Genomic DNA, 14,489 nt, shown 5'->3' on the forward strand with positions numbered 1-14,489 from the left:
ATTTTCCTCTCAGCCTCTGCCAATAGGTCCCATTAATGGTTTCATTATAAGAAATTCAGTACTAATATGCAAATACAGTGTGCAGGTGGGAGTTAGTAGGGGGCCTCAAGAAGACGAAATCATCTAAAACAAATGACTTAATGCTAAAAACAGTAGCACAGTATCACAGAGAGCTTGAAAACTCAGAATGGCTGTACGAGCAAAAACAGCCCTTTAACTTTGTACCCCTATAAAAGCTAGATCCCATTCTTATCCATTCTTATCTTTTTGCATATGCCACACAGTTATAATAATATCATACATAAAATCTTGAATTCATCTTTTCTACATTTTAAATGGTTCCATAATATCCCATCTAGAGAAGTTTATTTAATCTTTCAAAATAATGTTTAGTAAGAAGAATAAGAACAAATAGCTAAATGTAGGAAATGTGCTACCATGCATTGAGGAAATAAGTCAGGGAACAAGGCTGGCCAAATCCCTTTCCTTGTGGAGGTTTCTTTTAAGAGAGGGATGCAAACACTCAACAAATAAGAAACTGCCACACCTGATGAGTACTATAGGGGAATGAAACACTGTGGCATGGGTAGAGCCTGATGGGAAGCTGTTGAGACTGGGTTGTCTGCGATGGCCTCTCTGACAACATGTTTAACCCTGAGATCTGAATGGCAGGAGGAGTTGACCACGTGAGTGAGGCGAGAGGGAAAACAGACCATGCGAAAGCCCTGAGTTGACCATGTGAGTGAGGCAAGAGGGAAAACAGACCATGCAAAAGCCCTGAGTCTCAAAGCTTGCCTTTTAGGCAGTTTTGCCTCTGCTACTCATAAGGCTAACCCTGAGAGACATCATTCTGCAAATATATTCTCACTAAACAATCCAGAATGAGCCAAACAAATATTTTTAGAAGGAAAGCCAGCTGTCATGTGTAACAACAGGAAACAGAAGATTCAAATATATCCTAGGATATGCCTAAATTATTTGGACCAAGAGTAGGTCATTTAATGATTTATAGGACATATTTATATTCATCCTTATTTCAGAAAGAAAAAGTATTTTCCAAAGAAGTATAAATTATGATCAAATAGCATACATGAAAAGTGGAGGGAAAAAGATAAAGTAAAACATGCAGAAAACGTGGGGAAAGAATGAAGGTATAAATGCTCATGAAAAAGGAATCCTCACATACTAGGGGTGGGAATATAAATTGGGGAGGGGTGAAATAGATAAAAGAGATTAACAATACACTTATCTTCATGAGCACTGAAAAGTGCATAGAATTGTTGAACCACTATAATGCACACACGAAACTAATATAACATTGTATGTTAATCATACTTCAATAAAAAGAAGGAAAAATGAGGGGTGCCTGGGTGACTCAGTCATTAAGCATCTGCCTTCAGCTCAGGTCATGATCCCAGGGTTCTGGGATCAAACCCCACATCAGGCTCCCTGCTCGGTGGGAAGCCTGCTTCTCCTTCTCCTGCTTTCCTTGTATCCCCTCTCTCACTGTCTCTCTCTCTGTGTCAAATAAATAAATAAAATAATTTTTTTTAAAAAGAAGGAAAGCATTCCTGATAATGGACTAAATTCTGACTACCACTAGGTATGAGTTTTCCAGAAGTCTATGCAAAAAAAAAAAAAAAAAGGAAAAGAATACTAAATATTAAACACTTCAAAATATTTGTATATGATTTTGTTTTTCTTTTTTATTTATTTATCTTTTATTTTAATCCCAATATAATTAACATACAGTGTCATATTAGTTTCAGGTATATGACATAGTGATTCAACAATTCTGTATGTTAGTGCTCATCATGGTAAGTGTACCCTTGATCCTCTTCACCAATTTCACCCATTCCCCACCCACCTCCCCTCTGGTAACCATCAGTTTATTTTTAATTTTTCAAGGAGCCTCCATACTGTTTTCCACAGTGGCTGCACCAGCTTGCATTCCCACCAACAGTGCATGAGGGTTCCTTTTTCTCAGCATCCTGGCCAATACTTGTTGTTTCTTGTTTTTTATTTTAGCCATTCTGACAGGTGTGAGGTACGAACACTATCTTTGACATTATGAAACTGAACAATAGGTCTCATAAGAGGATGCTGCCTAATGCAATGAACATGCCCCTCCACAACATCTTTTAGAAGATGACAAAATTGTATTTTCATGGCTTGGTTCTTAGGACTCTCAATGAAGGCTTCTTAAATCTCTCCACTGCATAACTCAGGGAAAAGTGTTCTTTAGTGGGTCATCCTAATGCTGAATGGGTGACCAAGTCACTGTTCAGCCAACTTTATCCAAAAATATGATTGCTAAAAACTTGAGAACTTAATGTGTATGACCTTCATGAATTATTCACTAGATATTATTTCTCAGAATTGAACTATTGATAAACCTGGTGACTACTGATCTCTGTCTTAGATTCCCTATTGATCCACAGACTGTAGCAGTGAATGGTGCCTATTGTGCACATACCTCAATATCCTAACTGAAAGTTAGGAAAGGGTTAGATTTAAAACAATTTTGTGAGTAGTAGACTGTCATCTCTCTATTTTAAGAGTGTTGTTTTTCATATCATTGCTATACCACTAAGAGGAAAGATAATGAGAAATGTTTCAATAATTATTTTCAGTCAGAATAGAATAATATTCTGCACTTAATAAACTATAGCTAGTCTTAATTACCATTTTATATAATACTAAGAGGATTATTATACATTGCAAACAAAAAATACAACAGGAAAAAATGAAATATCCAAAACATACCAGATCCTCTGGAGAGTTCATAGGAGTACAATAGCATAAAAATAAAAATAATATCTCAAATGCACACAGCTACAATTCATCTTATGCAATAAAATTCACTTCATACAAATAGATATATTATTTCAATGTACAGACAAAACAAATGTATTCTCAGTTCAATATAGCTAGTCGCTTTGAATTTAGATCATGTTCAGAAAGTGAAAAAACAGCCGGAGTTAAACACTCCTTTATGCTCCAAGCTATACTTCAAAAAAAAAAAAAAAGTTCTCTTTCTCATGTTAAAGGAACAACTTACAACCTTAAACTATCAGTGTGTTTCATATAGAACATTACCCAACCATCAGATCCTTTAGATATTTTTAATAATTCATGTTTAGATGTCTCAGTGTTGTTAAGAACTTCTAAGAACAAAGACAACAGAAACTACTCTATTTAACATTTCTACCTTTTACCTTATTTAATTTACATACTTGATTCTCTGGCAAATTTCTTGAAAAACAATCTCAAAATATGAATTTCAAATATGAATTTCTTATTTCTATGAGTATAATGATGGAATGTGTTGATGAATATGAAAATGGACAAAGCACATAAACAGAATACCAAGGGGGGCTTTTGTAAAATTACCAGAATATAATAGTTGAGAGTGCCCCCAAGTATTACCAGTCTTTTCTAAATACACAGGTTTTTTTTTTTTCTTTAAACCTCTTATACTCCTTTTTTTTTTCCAATTTATTTATTTTCAGAAAAACAGTATTCATTATTTTTTCACCACACCCAGTGCTCCATGCAAGCTGTGCCCTCTATAATACCCACCACCTGGTACCCCAACCTCCTACCCCCCCGCCACTTCAAACCCCTCAGATTGTTTTTCAGAGTCCATCGTCTCTCATGGTTCATCTCCCCTTCCAATTTACCCAGGGTTATGGACATTGGGGAGGGTATGTGCTTTTGGGTAAATACACAGGTTTTTGAAGACAGGATATGTTTTATTTGAATTTATATTTCTCAGTACATAATATAGCACCTAATAAATGGACCAAATGAATGTAAATGAAGTTCCAAACATCATGCACCAAAGAATTTAATAGCTGTTGAAAAGATAACAAAGTCATAATGAATTTTCAAAAAAGTGAAATCTCCCATAAACTGCTGAGATCGTCCAAGACTGCTAGTGGCAAATGATTATTCATACCCAAACCACACTTTTCAAATTTAATAGGTTGGTCCTGATTTTTTTTTTACTCATAAATGTATTTGACAATGATTTGGTAGAATACCTATTATGACCAGACATTTTCTAGGCATGAAGATATAAGCAACTAAAAAGATTGACAAAATATCTTCCTATAAGAAGCTTATATTCTAGTGGGATACACAGAATATAAACTAAAATACAAGGAATAATCCAATAAAACTATATCAAATGACAATAAGGGATATTGAAAGAAAGAAAGAAAAAAAGAAAGAAAGAAAATCATGCTACAGAGAGTGATAGGGGAGGCGGGGTCTGTATGTGCTATTTTAATTGAGGGTGACCTAGCTTTCCTGTCCGAGACAAGAATACATATTCAGGGTTGTTTTCTAACTACATATAATGTCTCCAAATTTAATGAAAGTATATTTTTGTGATACAGCTAATAAGCAAGACTTGCCCCCCCCCCGCTGAGCAAAGAACACACACACATAAACACACATACTTTGTTTGGCCAAGTGCTACTCTCCTTCCTACCTGTGCTACAATGCTTTTTCAGAGATACCAGAGCTACAATATAAAAACGCAGATGCATACTTTGAATTAGTTCTAATTTCAGGGTAATAGAAAGTCATCCTTCAAAAGCATCTCTCCACATGGCCTGTCATTGAGTTATCAATATTAATAGAAAAGAGAAGTAGTAACATCTAACGTGACAGCAGCCAAATTTACCAGGTGTACATCAAGTGCCAGCTACTGGCCTGGGTTCTTTAGACCCGGTTTTATCTCATGTATTCCTCATAAAGTCCTTCTTGGGTATTATTTTGCAGATGAAGATACTGATGTTCACAGAGATCAGCAATTAAAGGGCTCAGGGTCAAGCAGAGAGTAAATGCTAAGTTTGAGATATTTCCAAAGATCACCTTCTTCATCCCATTTAACTGTGTCATGTGGCTTCCTCATGCAAATGCACTTGAGAGGTATGCATTAAGCCTTGCACGATGGTGTGAATTAATTTATCAGATCCTCCCTTGAAAGCAGATATTAAAAAGGGAAAAATATGACTGAAAGTGAATTAGGTAGTTAAGTACATAATTAAGTTATTCACCGTATATAAAGGGTAATTAATGTGATGCGGAATATTTTCTCTAGGTCTTAAAGGAATAAATATGAAGATGCTCTTTGCTAGCTGGTTATGTCTTCAATGTACTTTTCTCCATAAAAGGAAAAAGAATAAACAAGTCAATGTTTTGTTTATTTCAACAGATATCAATTAAGCCTTGCGTTATAGTCTGTGTTCCACTAGATACTACAGTAGATGCACAATAAAGAATGAGGCAAGACACTCATTTCCTACCTTCAAGAACTAAAGATCTACTTCCTTTTTTTATTAAAGATTTTATTTATTTATTTATTTGACAGACAGAGATCACAAGTAGGCAAAGAGGCAGGCAGAGAGAGGAGGAAGCAGGCTCCCTGATGAGCAGAGAGCCGGATGCCGGGCTCGATCCCAGGACTCTGGGATCATGACCTGAGCTGAAGGCAGAGGCTGTAGCCCACTGAGCCACACAGGCACCCCTAAAGATCTACTTTCAATACCAAACATGACATACGACAAACACCTCTTGTCAGCAGATTATTGATATTCACACCTCCTTCACTGTAAAAGAGCTCTCTGTCTAGCTGGATAGATTGTCCTCTATAAAAGGAAGAACCCAGAGGAGTGACAGAAAAAGCAAGCTCCTGGTTCCAACCAATCACATCAGTCCACTTTTTAAATGTAGGCATGCTAGCCTATAAAATTATTTCTCAGCACTGCTTGAGCTGTGTTCCACAAATTTTGATACATTGTATCTTCCTTTTAGTTGTTTGATGGATTTATATTTTCCTGATATTTCTTTTAAGATTTATTTATTTGTCAGAGAGAGAGAAAGCGAGAGAGAGTACAAGCAGGGGGAGCAGCATAGGGAGAGGGAGAAGCAGGCTCTCTGCTGAGCAAGGAGCCCGAAGGGGGACTAGATTTCAGGACCCTGGTATTACAACCTGAGCTGAAGGCAGATGCTTAACCAACTGAGCCATAGAGATGCCGCCGAGATTTCTTCTTTGACATTATTATTTAGAAGTATGATGTATATTTTCAGTGTATTAGAAATTTTCCTGTTTTCTGTTACTTATAGTTCTAGTCCATTGTGATGGAAAGATACATCGTATGATTTCAACTGAGATTTGCTTTGTGGTTCAAGGAATGGTCTGTCTTTGTACACATTCCATGCCACTTAGAAAAAAAACATGTATTCTGTAGTTGTTGCATAGAATGGTCTACAAATGTTGACTAGGACTTAGTTGACTAAGTCTACATAGAATGGTCTACAAATATTTATTAACACTAAGGACTGCTATTTTTCTTGGTGGGTTGACTCTTATATTACTATATAATGATAGTTCTTATCTCTGGTATTTTTCTATCCTCTGAAGTCTACTTATCTGGTATTAAAATAACCACTCCTCCTTTCATTTGATGTTTGCATATTTTTTCTACACTTTTCCTTTTAGCCTGTTTATATCTTTGTATTTTAAGTAAGTTTCTTAAACACAGCATATGGTTGAATCATGTTTTTTATCCACTCTGGCAATCTCTGTCTTTTAATTGGTATACTTAGACCATTTGCATTTAATTTCATTTTGACATATTAGGGCTAACGTCTGCCATGTTATTTTTTGTTTTCTGTTCTTTGTTTTGTTTTTCTTTTTCCTATTCCTGTGAGTTTTTTGGACACATTTCAGAACTCCATTTTAAATTACTAGAGTTTCGAGGGCACCTGTGGCTCAGCTGGTTAAGTATCTGTCTTTGGCTCAGGTCATGATACCAGAATCCTGGGATGGAGTCCCATGTAGGGCTACCTGCTCAGCAGGGAGTCTGCTTTGCCCTCTCCCTCTGCTCCTCCAGCCTGCTCATGCTCTCTCTGTCTCAAATAAATAAAATCTTTTTTTTTTAATCTACCAATTACTAGAGGTTTGTTTTTTTTTTTAAGATTTTATTTATTTATTTGACATACGGAGAGAGAGCTCACAAGTAGGCATAGAAGCAGGCAGAGAGAGAGGAGAAAGCAGACTCCCTGCTGAGCAGAGAGCCTGAGATCATGACCTGAGCCAAAGGCAGAGGCTTAACCCTCTGAGCCACCCAGGCACCCCAAATTACTAGAGGTTTTGAGAGCATCTTTTTGTATAGCTTTTCTAGTGAATGTTTTAGGTATGACATTATATATATACTACTTATCCTTAGGTACTATTTTACCAATATAAGTGAACTATAGAAATCTTACCTCCTTTGTTCCTCTTTCCTCTTTCTTGCTTATAATACAACTGTCTTAAATACTCCTCTACAGAACCACATCTGACACTGTTAATAATTTTTGCTTCAACCACCAAACATAATTTAGAAAATTTGAGAAGAAAAATATGTTATATTTAGTCATATTTGCTCTTTCCATGTTCTTTCTTCCTTCCTAATGTTCTAAACTTTTTCTTTTATAATTACCTCTCTGTTTAAGAGATCTCCTTTAGCCATACTTTTAGGGTAGACCTGCTGGTGACAAATTTTCTTGATCTTCCTTCTTTTTTTTTTTTCCCCTCAGAGGTAGAATTTAGTGATTCATCAGTTGCATATAACACCCAGCGTTCATTACATCAAGTGCCCTCCTTAATGCCCATCACCCAATTACCTCATTCCCACCCCTCTCCCCACTTCCCAGAACTCCAAAACCTTCAGTTTGTTTCTTAGAGTTCAGTGTCTCTTATGGTACACCAATGTCCACAATAGTCAAATTATGATATCCCCTTCATTTCTAAAGGATATTTTCTCTGAGTACAGAACTCTAGGTTCCTATTTTAGCATCTAAAAAAATGTTGTACTACTGCCTCCTGATATCTACAGTTTTGATGAGAATCTGCTATCAAATTGTTTTTCCTGTAGAGGTATGGTATTTCATTTCTCTTGCTGCTTTCAAGATATATCTTGTCTTTTTTTTTTCCAGAAGTTTAATTATAATGTATCTTAGCATAGATTTCATTGGAGGAGTGGCCTCATTACCATTCAGCAATGGCACCTTTTCTAGGCCTCCTCTGACATGGCCCCAGTGGGGAAGGAGAGGTATATCTCATTATTGCCAGGGGTAAGAGAAGCCAGGCTTCCCAGATGGTCCCCACTGGCACTGGTCTCACATAGTAGGGTTCATGGTGGGGCCACAGTGTAAATGTAAAATAAAACCACAATGAGAGATCACAGAAATCTATTAGAATGACTACTATTACAAAGACAGATGCTACCAAGTTTTGGTGAGAACGGGGAACAACTGGAACTCTCATACAATGTTTATAGGAATGTAAAATTGTTCATACACTTTTCAAAATTGGTGGCTAATGTCCTAAAAATTAAACCTACACTTACCATGTGGTCCGGCCAATCCAGGCATTTATCCAAGAAAAACAAACAAATACATCCATACAGAATACTACTCAGCAATTAAAAGAAAAAACTATTGATACATGACGCAACATGGATGTAAAACGATTATGTTGAGTGAAAGAAGGTATGTCCCCCCAAAAAGTACATAGTGTATGGTTTCATTTATACAAAACTCTAGAAAAAGAAAACTATTCTATAGTGATAGGAAGGAGACCAGTTGTTCCTTGGGGAGTTGGAGGGAGTAAGGAAAGGTACAAAGGAGGAATTACAAGGGGCATTCTAGACAACAAGACGGAGGAAAGGCATATGAAGAGCACATCCTAAATAAGTAAGTATTTTAAGGCACCTTCCAGGGAATTCCAAACATTTCCACTACTTATCATTGACTCCATGCCACTTCACCATATATAGGTGCAAAGGAGATATCACTATTCATAACAAAGAGATTCTGTTATAAAAAAGGAGAAACTATCTGCCTCAGTACCCTTCCTTGTGTTCCAGTATTCTTGTGCATTTATTTAAGATTTTTGTGGATATTTCAATGAATTTTGGAGGAAAAAGAGGAAAATCCATAGGCTTAGTTGACCAGAATTGTAAATTTTCTTTCCTCAAAATTATAGGTTGTTACTTTATTGATTTTCATATATAAACCACTGATATAATTCTTAACAAAATTCATTGTTTGATGTCTAAGGAAAACCCAATGGGTGAACTATATGTAAGTATTTATTTCCTAGATGTTCTTCTTTATTTCTATTTTTAATACTTTTTTTTACTTTGAAATAATGTTAAACTTACAGAAAAAGTATATAAACAGCACAAATAACTCCACATACCCTCATTCACCTAAAGGCCGCATTCATCTTTTGCAAAACTTTCTCAAGAATGTCCTTCTTAGTGAAAGTATCAGTTCTAGGACTATATTTTGCACTTGTCCCATCAGTCTGAAACTTCCCTTAACCTGCAAGACCTTAACATCTTCGAAGATATGAGAAAAGCAGAATTTCCCTATCAGGTTTATCAAATATTTTCTCATTATTCAGTTCAAGTCATGCATGATTGGCAGAAATATTGAAGAAGCAAAATCATGTTGTTTTAATTGCATCCATTGGAGGCACACATTATTGGTTTTTCCCTTCATTTGAGTTAAGTATTGTCAACCAGCTTTCTTTTCCCTTTGTAATTATAAACAAATACTATGTGGAAAGATACTAGAGATTAGATAAACATCTCATTCTTCCTCCAATTTTCACCTCTTATTTTTGGCAACAATTAATGTTTCTTGCCGGAATTATTGCTAAATACTTGCCAAACAGTGATTTTCTAATTCCATCTCCCATTCTACTCTTATTAATTGGTATTCTACTATAAGGCAAAGCTTTCTCTTCTCCCCATAAGTTGAATATATTCATGTATCCCATTATATTGTAGTGTAATAAAATAGTCCTATTTTATAAGTAAGACAAAATGTTACTCTCATACTTTGAGTCTCAAATTGTCCCAGATTTAGTTAATGGACCCACTTCAAGCTTTTGACATATTCCTATAATTCTTAGACAACCTCCTTAGTTCTTGACATAATACGGTACAGGTTCATCTTGTACTTTCCCAGACCCAAGTCTAGAATCAACCATTTCTCCAAGGATACCTGGCTCTACCTAATGGAGAATGATATGTAAAATGTGGTCACTAGGTGTGCTCATTGCTATTGAAGTGTTGCTATTCCCAGGCAACCATATATCTACTTATGTATATGTTAATACCTATAAATCTATACTTATTTCTATTACATTTATATCTATTTCTATTCATGAAGTCAAGAGATACACCAATACCTCCAATTTCAATTGAACACCACAGAGTTCATTCTACATGTTTTCCTTTTTATATTTATGACTCCCATTTTTAATAGCAAGAGAGCTGGCTTGCATTATTTTCAATATATTTACTTATTCTCTCAATAGCCCCCTACTTCATATGTAACAAATGTTCTGATCCTGCCAGGCCACTGCCCGGTAATCTTCAGGCCAACTGGAATTCAAGGTTGCAGATGTGGCTAGAAAGTGTGGGGCAGGGTACCAGAGAAAAACAAGCTGCGCAGTAGTTGATGTATGAATGAAGCAGGCTGATGGTTGACCACCTGTTTGACATGAGTTCACCTCGTAACATATATGTCAAACTGGTTAACATGAATTTAGCCCATGTGAGTAGAGGTACTCTGAAGTAAACAGAGGTGATAAAGTGGTTGCATTCTACTTGGAGTGGGTCAGACTACATTTGGAGAAATGTAGTGAATTTGGTTTGCCACATCTCCAATACACAGAGATCTAATACTCTCTGAGATTTAATGGGGACTCCATTATCCTGCCTTTTAATAGTTTAGGATTTCACTCTCTTGTAGATGTAATCATTTCTAAACCAGGATATATGACTGCCCTAAGCACCCTTCTAACAAGTATTATTCAAATAATTCTTTTGTTTCTTTCATGGAAATGGGAGAAACTGAAAAGTATATACTTCCCTATGTTGAAAATGAGGAACTTATTGTAGTGTTCCACATCATATAATTCCTTGGGAATGAAGTTAAACTGTTTACAATATAGATGAAATAGATCACTTGATCCCCATAAACAGATATATGCCAGTTAATTATTCAGTTTAAGAATTTTTGACTGTCAGGTCCTTCAACTATTAAGTGGTTGGCTGAGATAAGTCTTGTGTTTGCACCATGAATCTTGCCTATATGTGCTACAAAATACAGTACTTTGGTGGAAGCCAAACCATTTCACATCTTGCTGATTAAGTAAGTCATTACATGTGGAAATCTATATTAAATAGGATTACAGTTCTAATTTATTAAAGTGATGCCAAACATTCCTTATAGATTGATGCCTCGGCTCTTCACTACTCACCCATCCTGAATAAGCCAATGAGAATACTAAAAGTATTCCATTTTACAAAAATTTCAAAGAGGTTGTAGAATATAAGTCATTATTACCTTATCCACCTTACATCTTTATATTATATAATTAAAATATCATTACCCAAGACTCTAATGCAATGAGTTCTAGGCATGGTTTTTTAATGTCTCAAAGCATGTTAAATCACCTCAAAGCAATATAAATTCATACTCTTAAATCACCTGGAAACAAGATAAATTTTCATCTAGAGTAGTTTTTGAAATACAGCACTGTGTACAGTTTTATAAGCTTCTCACATGATAAAATGTTATAAAAAAGGAAATAATCTAAGAAATAAACCAAGTAACTAAATTAAGTAATTAAGCTGTATAGGTAAAAGCAGCAAGATCCAGATATTCTCAACCAGTATATGTTACCTTTACTTTTTGTTTTAAACAATATTCATGTGATCTCTTTAAAGCACCTTACTCCAGAAAGTTTTCACAAAACCTTCCTACCTTACAAAATCTGTAAAGGGAATATATTACCAGGTCTTGTATATTTTCAAAACTAAAGTAAGCTGCTGTCACCAACTCCAATGCCCCAGCACACGCACACACACACAAAATCACAATACAGAACAGATAATAAAACTTGGGAGTTACCTATTTCAATCTGTGATAGGTAAGAGATTTTAATTTATATATAGTTTCTTAAAATGTAGTCCAGGATTTAAATATGTAATCATTTTTGCCACTTCTTACTAAATTCATGTTTCTGGGATGCTCCTTGATTGATCTCCTAAAGTAGTTCTTATGAGAACCACTGACCAAAGTCCTGGGAGCTTTGAGGAGAATGGCAGAACAACAATATCCATTTTACATTAGTTTCACTGGTTTTCTAGCATGAGAAGAGAGGGGCTACAAGTTAATGATATTTCCTAATTTTGTGAAGTATGTAGAATTCTATTCAAAACCTAGCTCTCTTATGATCAAAATTGTTGCATACGAACCTGTTTAGCAGAAGGTACCTATTTTCTCCCTTCAATTATTTAAAGCGCATGTCAATCCTCAAAAATTAACTACTCATCACTGCAACCCAAGCTCATGGGGATGTAAGTAATATGTTTCCCCTGCAAAAATCAATAAAATACACAGCATATAATTTTGTCATTGTTTGATTTTTGGTGAGGAGGTCATATGATTTTATAAGACAATTCGGCCATAATTTAAAAATTCATCAATGCAGAATTATCAAGTAAGCTAGTTTTTTTTTTAATGAGCACTTGATAAAATCAAGTTGGATTTATTTCCTAGTTATGTAGAAAGTTTACATATATGCCCAACTCTATTATTATCACTTGGAGAGAGTCTCGGGAATTTTAAAATAAGTTAATAAATCTACTAAAAGAATTGCCTTGTTCTTCCTGGTAAATTGTACTTTATATTCTAGGGGAGTAGACACAATCTCAAAGTATTTCTTTTAATGTTTCTTTTGACACAACGAATACACTATGTTACAAAGTGTTATTATGCTTCAGCTTTTAATAGATAGAATTATGTATAGTCTCTAATCATTAGACTAAAGAAAACAATCTAGTCGCGCCAGCAATTCTACATTGCTTTTATATATAGACCTCCTCTGGTAACACTTAGGGCTGAAAGAAGAATCAAGGCATGCATTATAGGACTTTATGACTCTATACAACAATGAGTTTCAGTTGAAACAATGGCCGTATCTCTCTAGATAGTACAACATTAAAGTTGGGCAGAAAAACTCAAAAACCTTGCAAATCTTAGTTATCTGAAACCCATCCTTCCCATATCTGATCACATCCCTCTTCGCCTCTCCCTTTTCTACTACGGCATTATTTCGCCTTATTTTTTTTCTCTGCAGTTATTCCTCTTTTCAGTACTAGGATAACAGCTCGGTTCTCTATCTCTGCCCCTTGAGCGTTCCAGCTTTATTCCAACGCCGCGGACACATAACCCCCCCAATAACGAGCACAACTGCTTTTTTTGCGGGGTAGGGGGGATCTTGACCCTCCCACGTCCTATCGTCTCCTATCAGTGCCCAGCTGGACGGCTGAACTGGAATGGGAAAGGAGAGTGGGCGTCCCTCCCCGCGGGCACCTGCATCTGCCCAGCGCCCTGGCTATCCGCGGGACGCTTTGCCAGCTCCGGGTTCAGTCTCCCGTCCTTTTTCTCACGTCGTCCCGCTCTTCCTTTCTCGTACTGTATTTCTGTCATCAATTCTTTGATGGCGAGAGGAAGCAGCTCAGAGCTACACGTCTTCTCCCATAAATTCGTGTATGCTTTTCCTGAATCTTTCTCCGCCCCTTTCTCTCCCTAACACATGTAGGGTCTGCAATGCAAAGACTCCTTTCATCCAGACAATCGATGTTAGCGTCTCAGTTTGACAATTTCATTCAACGCGCCAGCACCTACCGAAGCCTGCTCTTTACCAGTTCAGTTTTCTCCCAGTTAACCATATTCCTTCCCATTGCTAAGGAACTCCAGCTTTCTGGGTTCTACTACTGACCACATTAAAAAAAAAAAAAAATCCAACACGCAATACAGTGTAAATTCCAGGAAGAAAGTGTGCATGTGTAAGACAGTCTAAGTGTGTGCATCTATCCGTCTCAGCCTGTCCCGGGTCCTGTGCATGAGGCTGCGAGATGCAGGACATTCAAACCGCTCAAACTTCCCCTGCCAGACTAAGGCTTGGCCCTCTCCAGCTCACCTGTCTGCGCCCAGGTAACCAGCGAGGTACCCGCTCGGCCGCGTTCCAGGACACCTGGACTGGCCAAAGCGAATGCCACACGGCCGCCTCCTCCCGCGCATTTTTTCACTACCCCTCCTTCCTCTGGGTGTTCTGAACCCCTTCCCCCAAACACAAACGGGACCGCCCTCATCCACAGCGCCTTACCTCAAACAGGGGACCTATCTTATTCTTCTCCAGGTAAGCCTGGATCCGGGATTGCTGATGAGACGCCATGGAGAGACAGATGGGGCCGGGGAGAGTGCGGGAAAATCGCGCGGCCGTGCGCCTCAGCCAGGGGACAGCCCTCCTTTTTCCCCCGGACTGGAGGCGGGACAGGAGCTCCGGAGCCTCGGCTCCCCAGGCGCGGCGGGCAGAGCCCGGGCCGCGGGCGTGGGCTACA

General features: G+C 37.2%; 1 protein-coding gene across 1 annotated transcript in view; it reads right to left on the reverse strand.

The window, feature by feature from the left end:
* Positions 1 to 14,408, reverse strand: part of C4H8orf34 (chromosome 4 C8orf34 homolog) — a 378,696-nt gene extending 364,288 nt beyond the window's left edge. The window contains exon 1 of the mRNA XM_044245487.1: positions 14,255 to 14,408. Within this exon, the coding sequence (XP_044101422.1) occupies positions 14,255 to 14,323 (69 nt within the window). The 5' untranslated portion in view covers positions 14,324 to 14,408. The remainder of the gene's footprint in view (positions 1 to 14,254) is intronic.
* Positions 14,409 to 14,489: the final 81 nt, after the last annotated feature.

This window comes from Neovison vison, chromosome 4 (genome assembly GCF_020171115.1).
Source record: "Neovison vison isolate M4711 chromosome 4, ASM_NN_V1, whole genome shotgun sequence".
NCBI classification, from domain to species: domain Eukaryota; kingdom Metazoa; phylum Chordata; class Mammalia; order Carnivora; family Mustelidae; genus Neogale; species Neogale vison.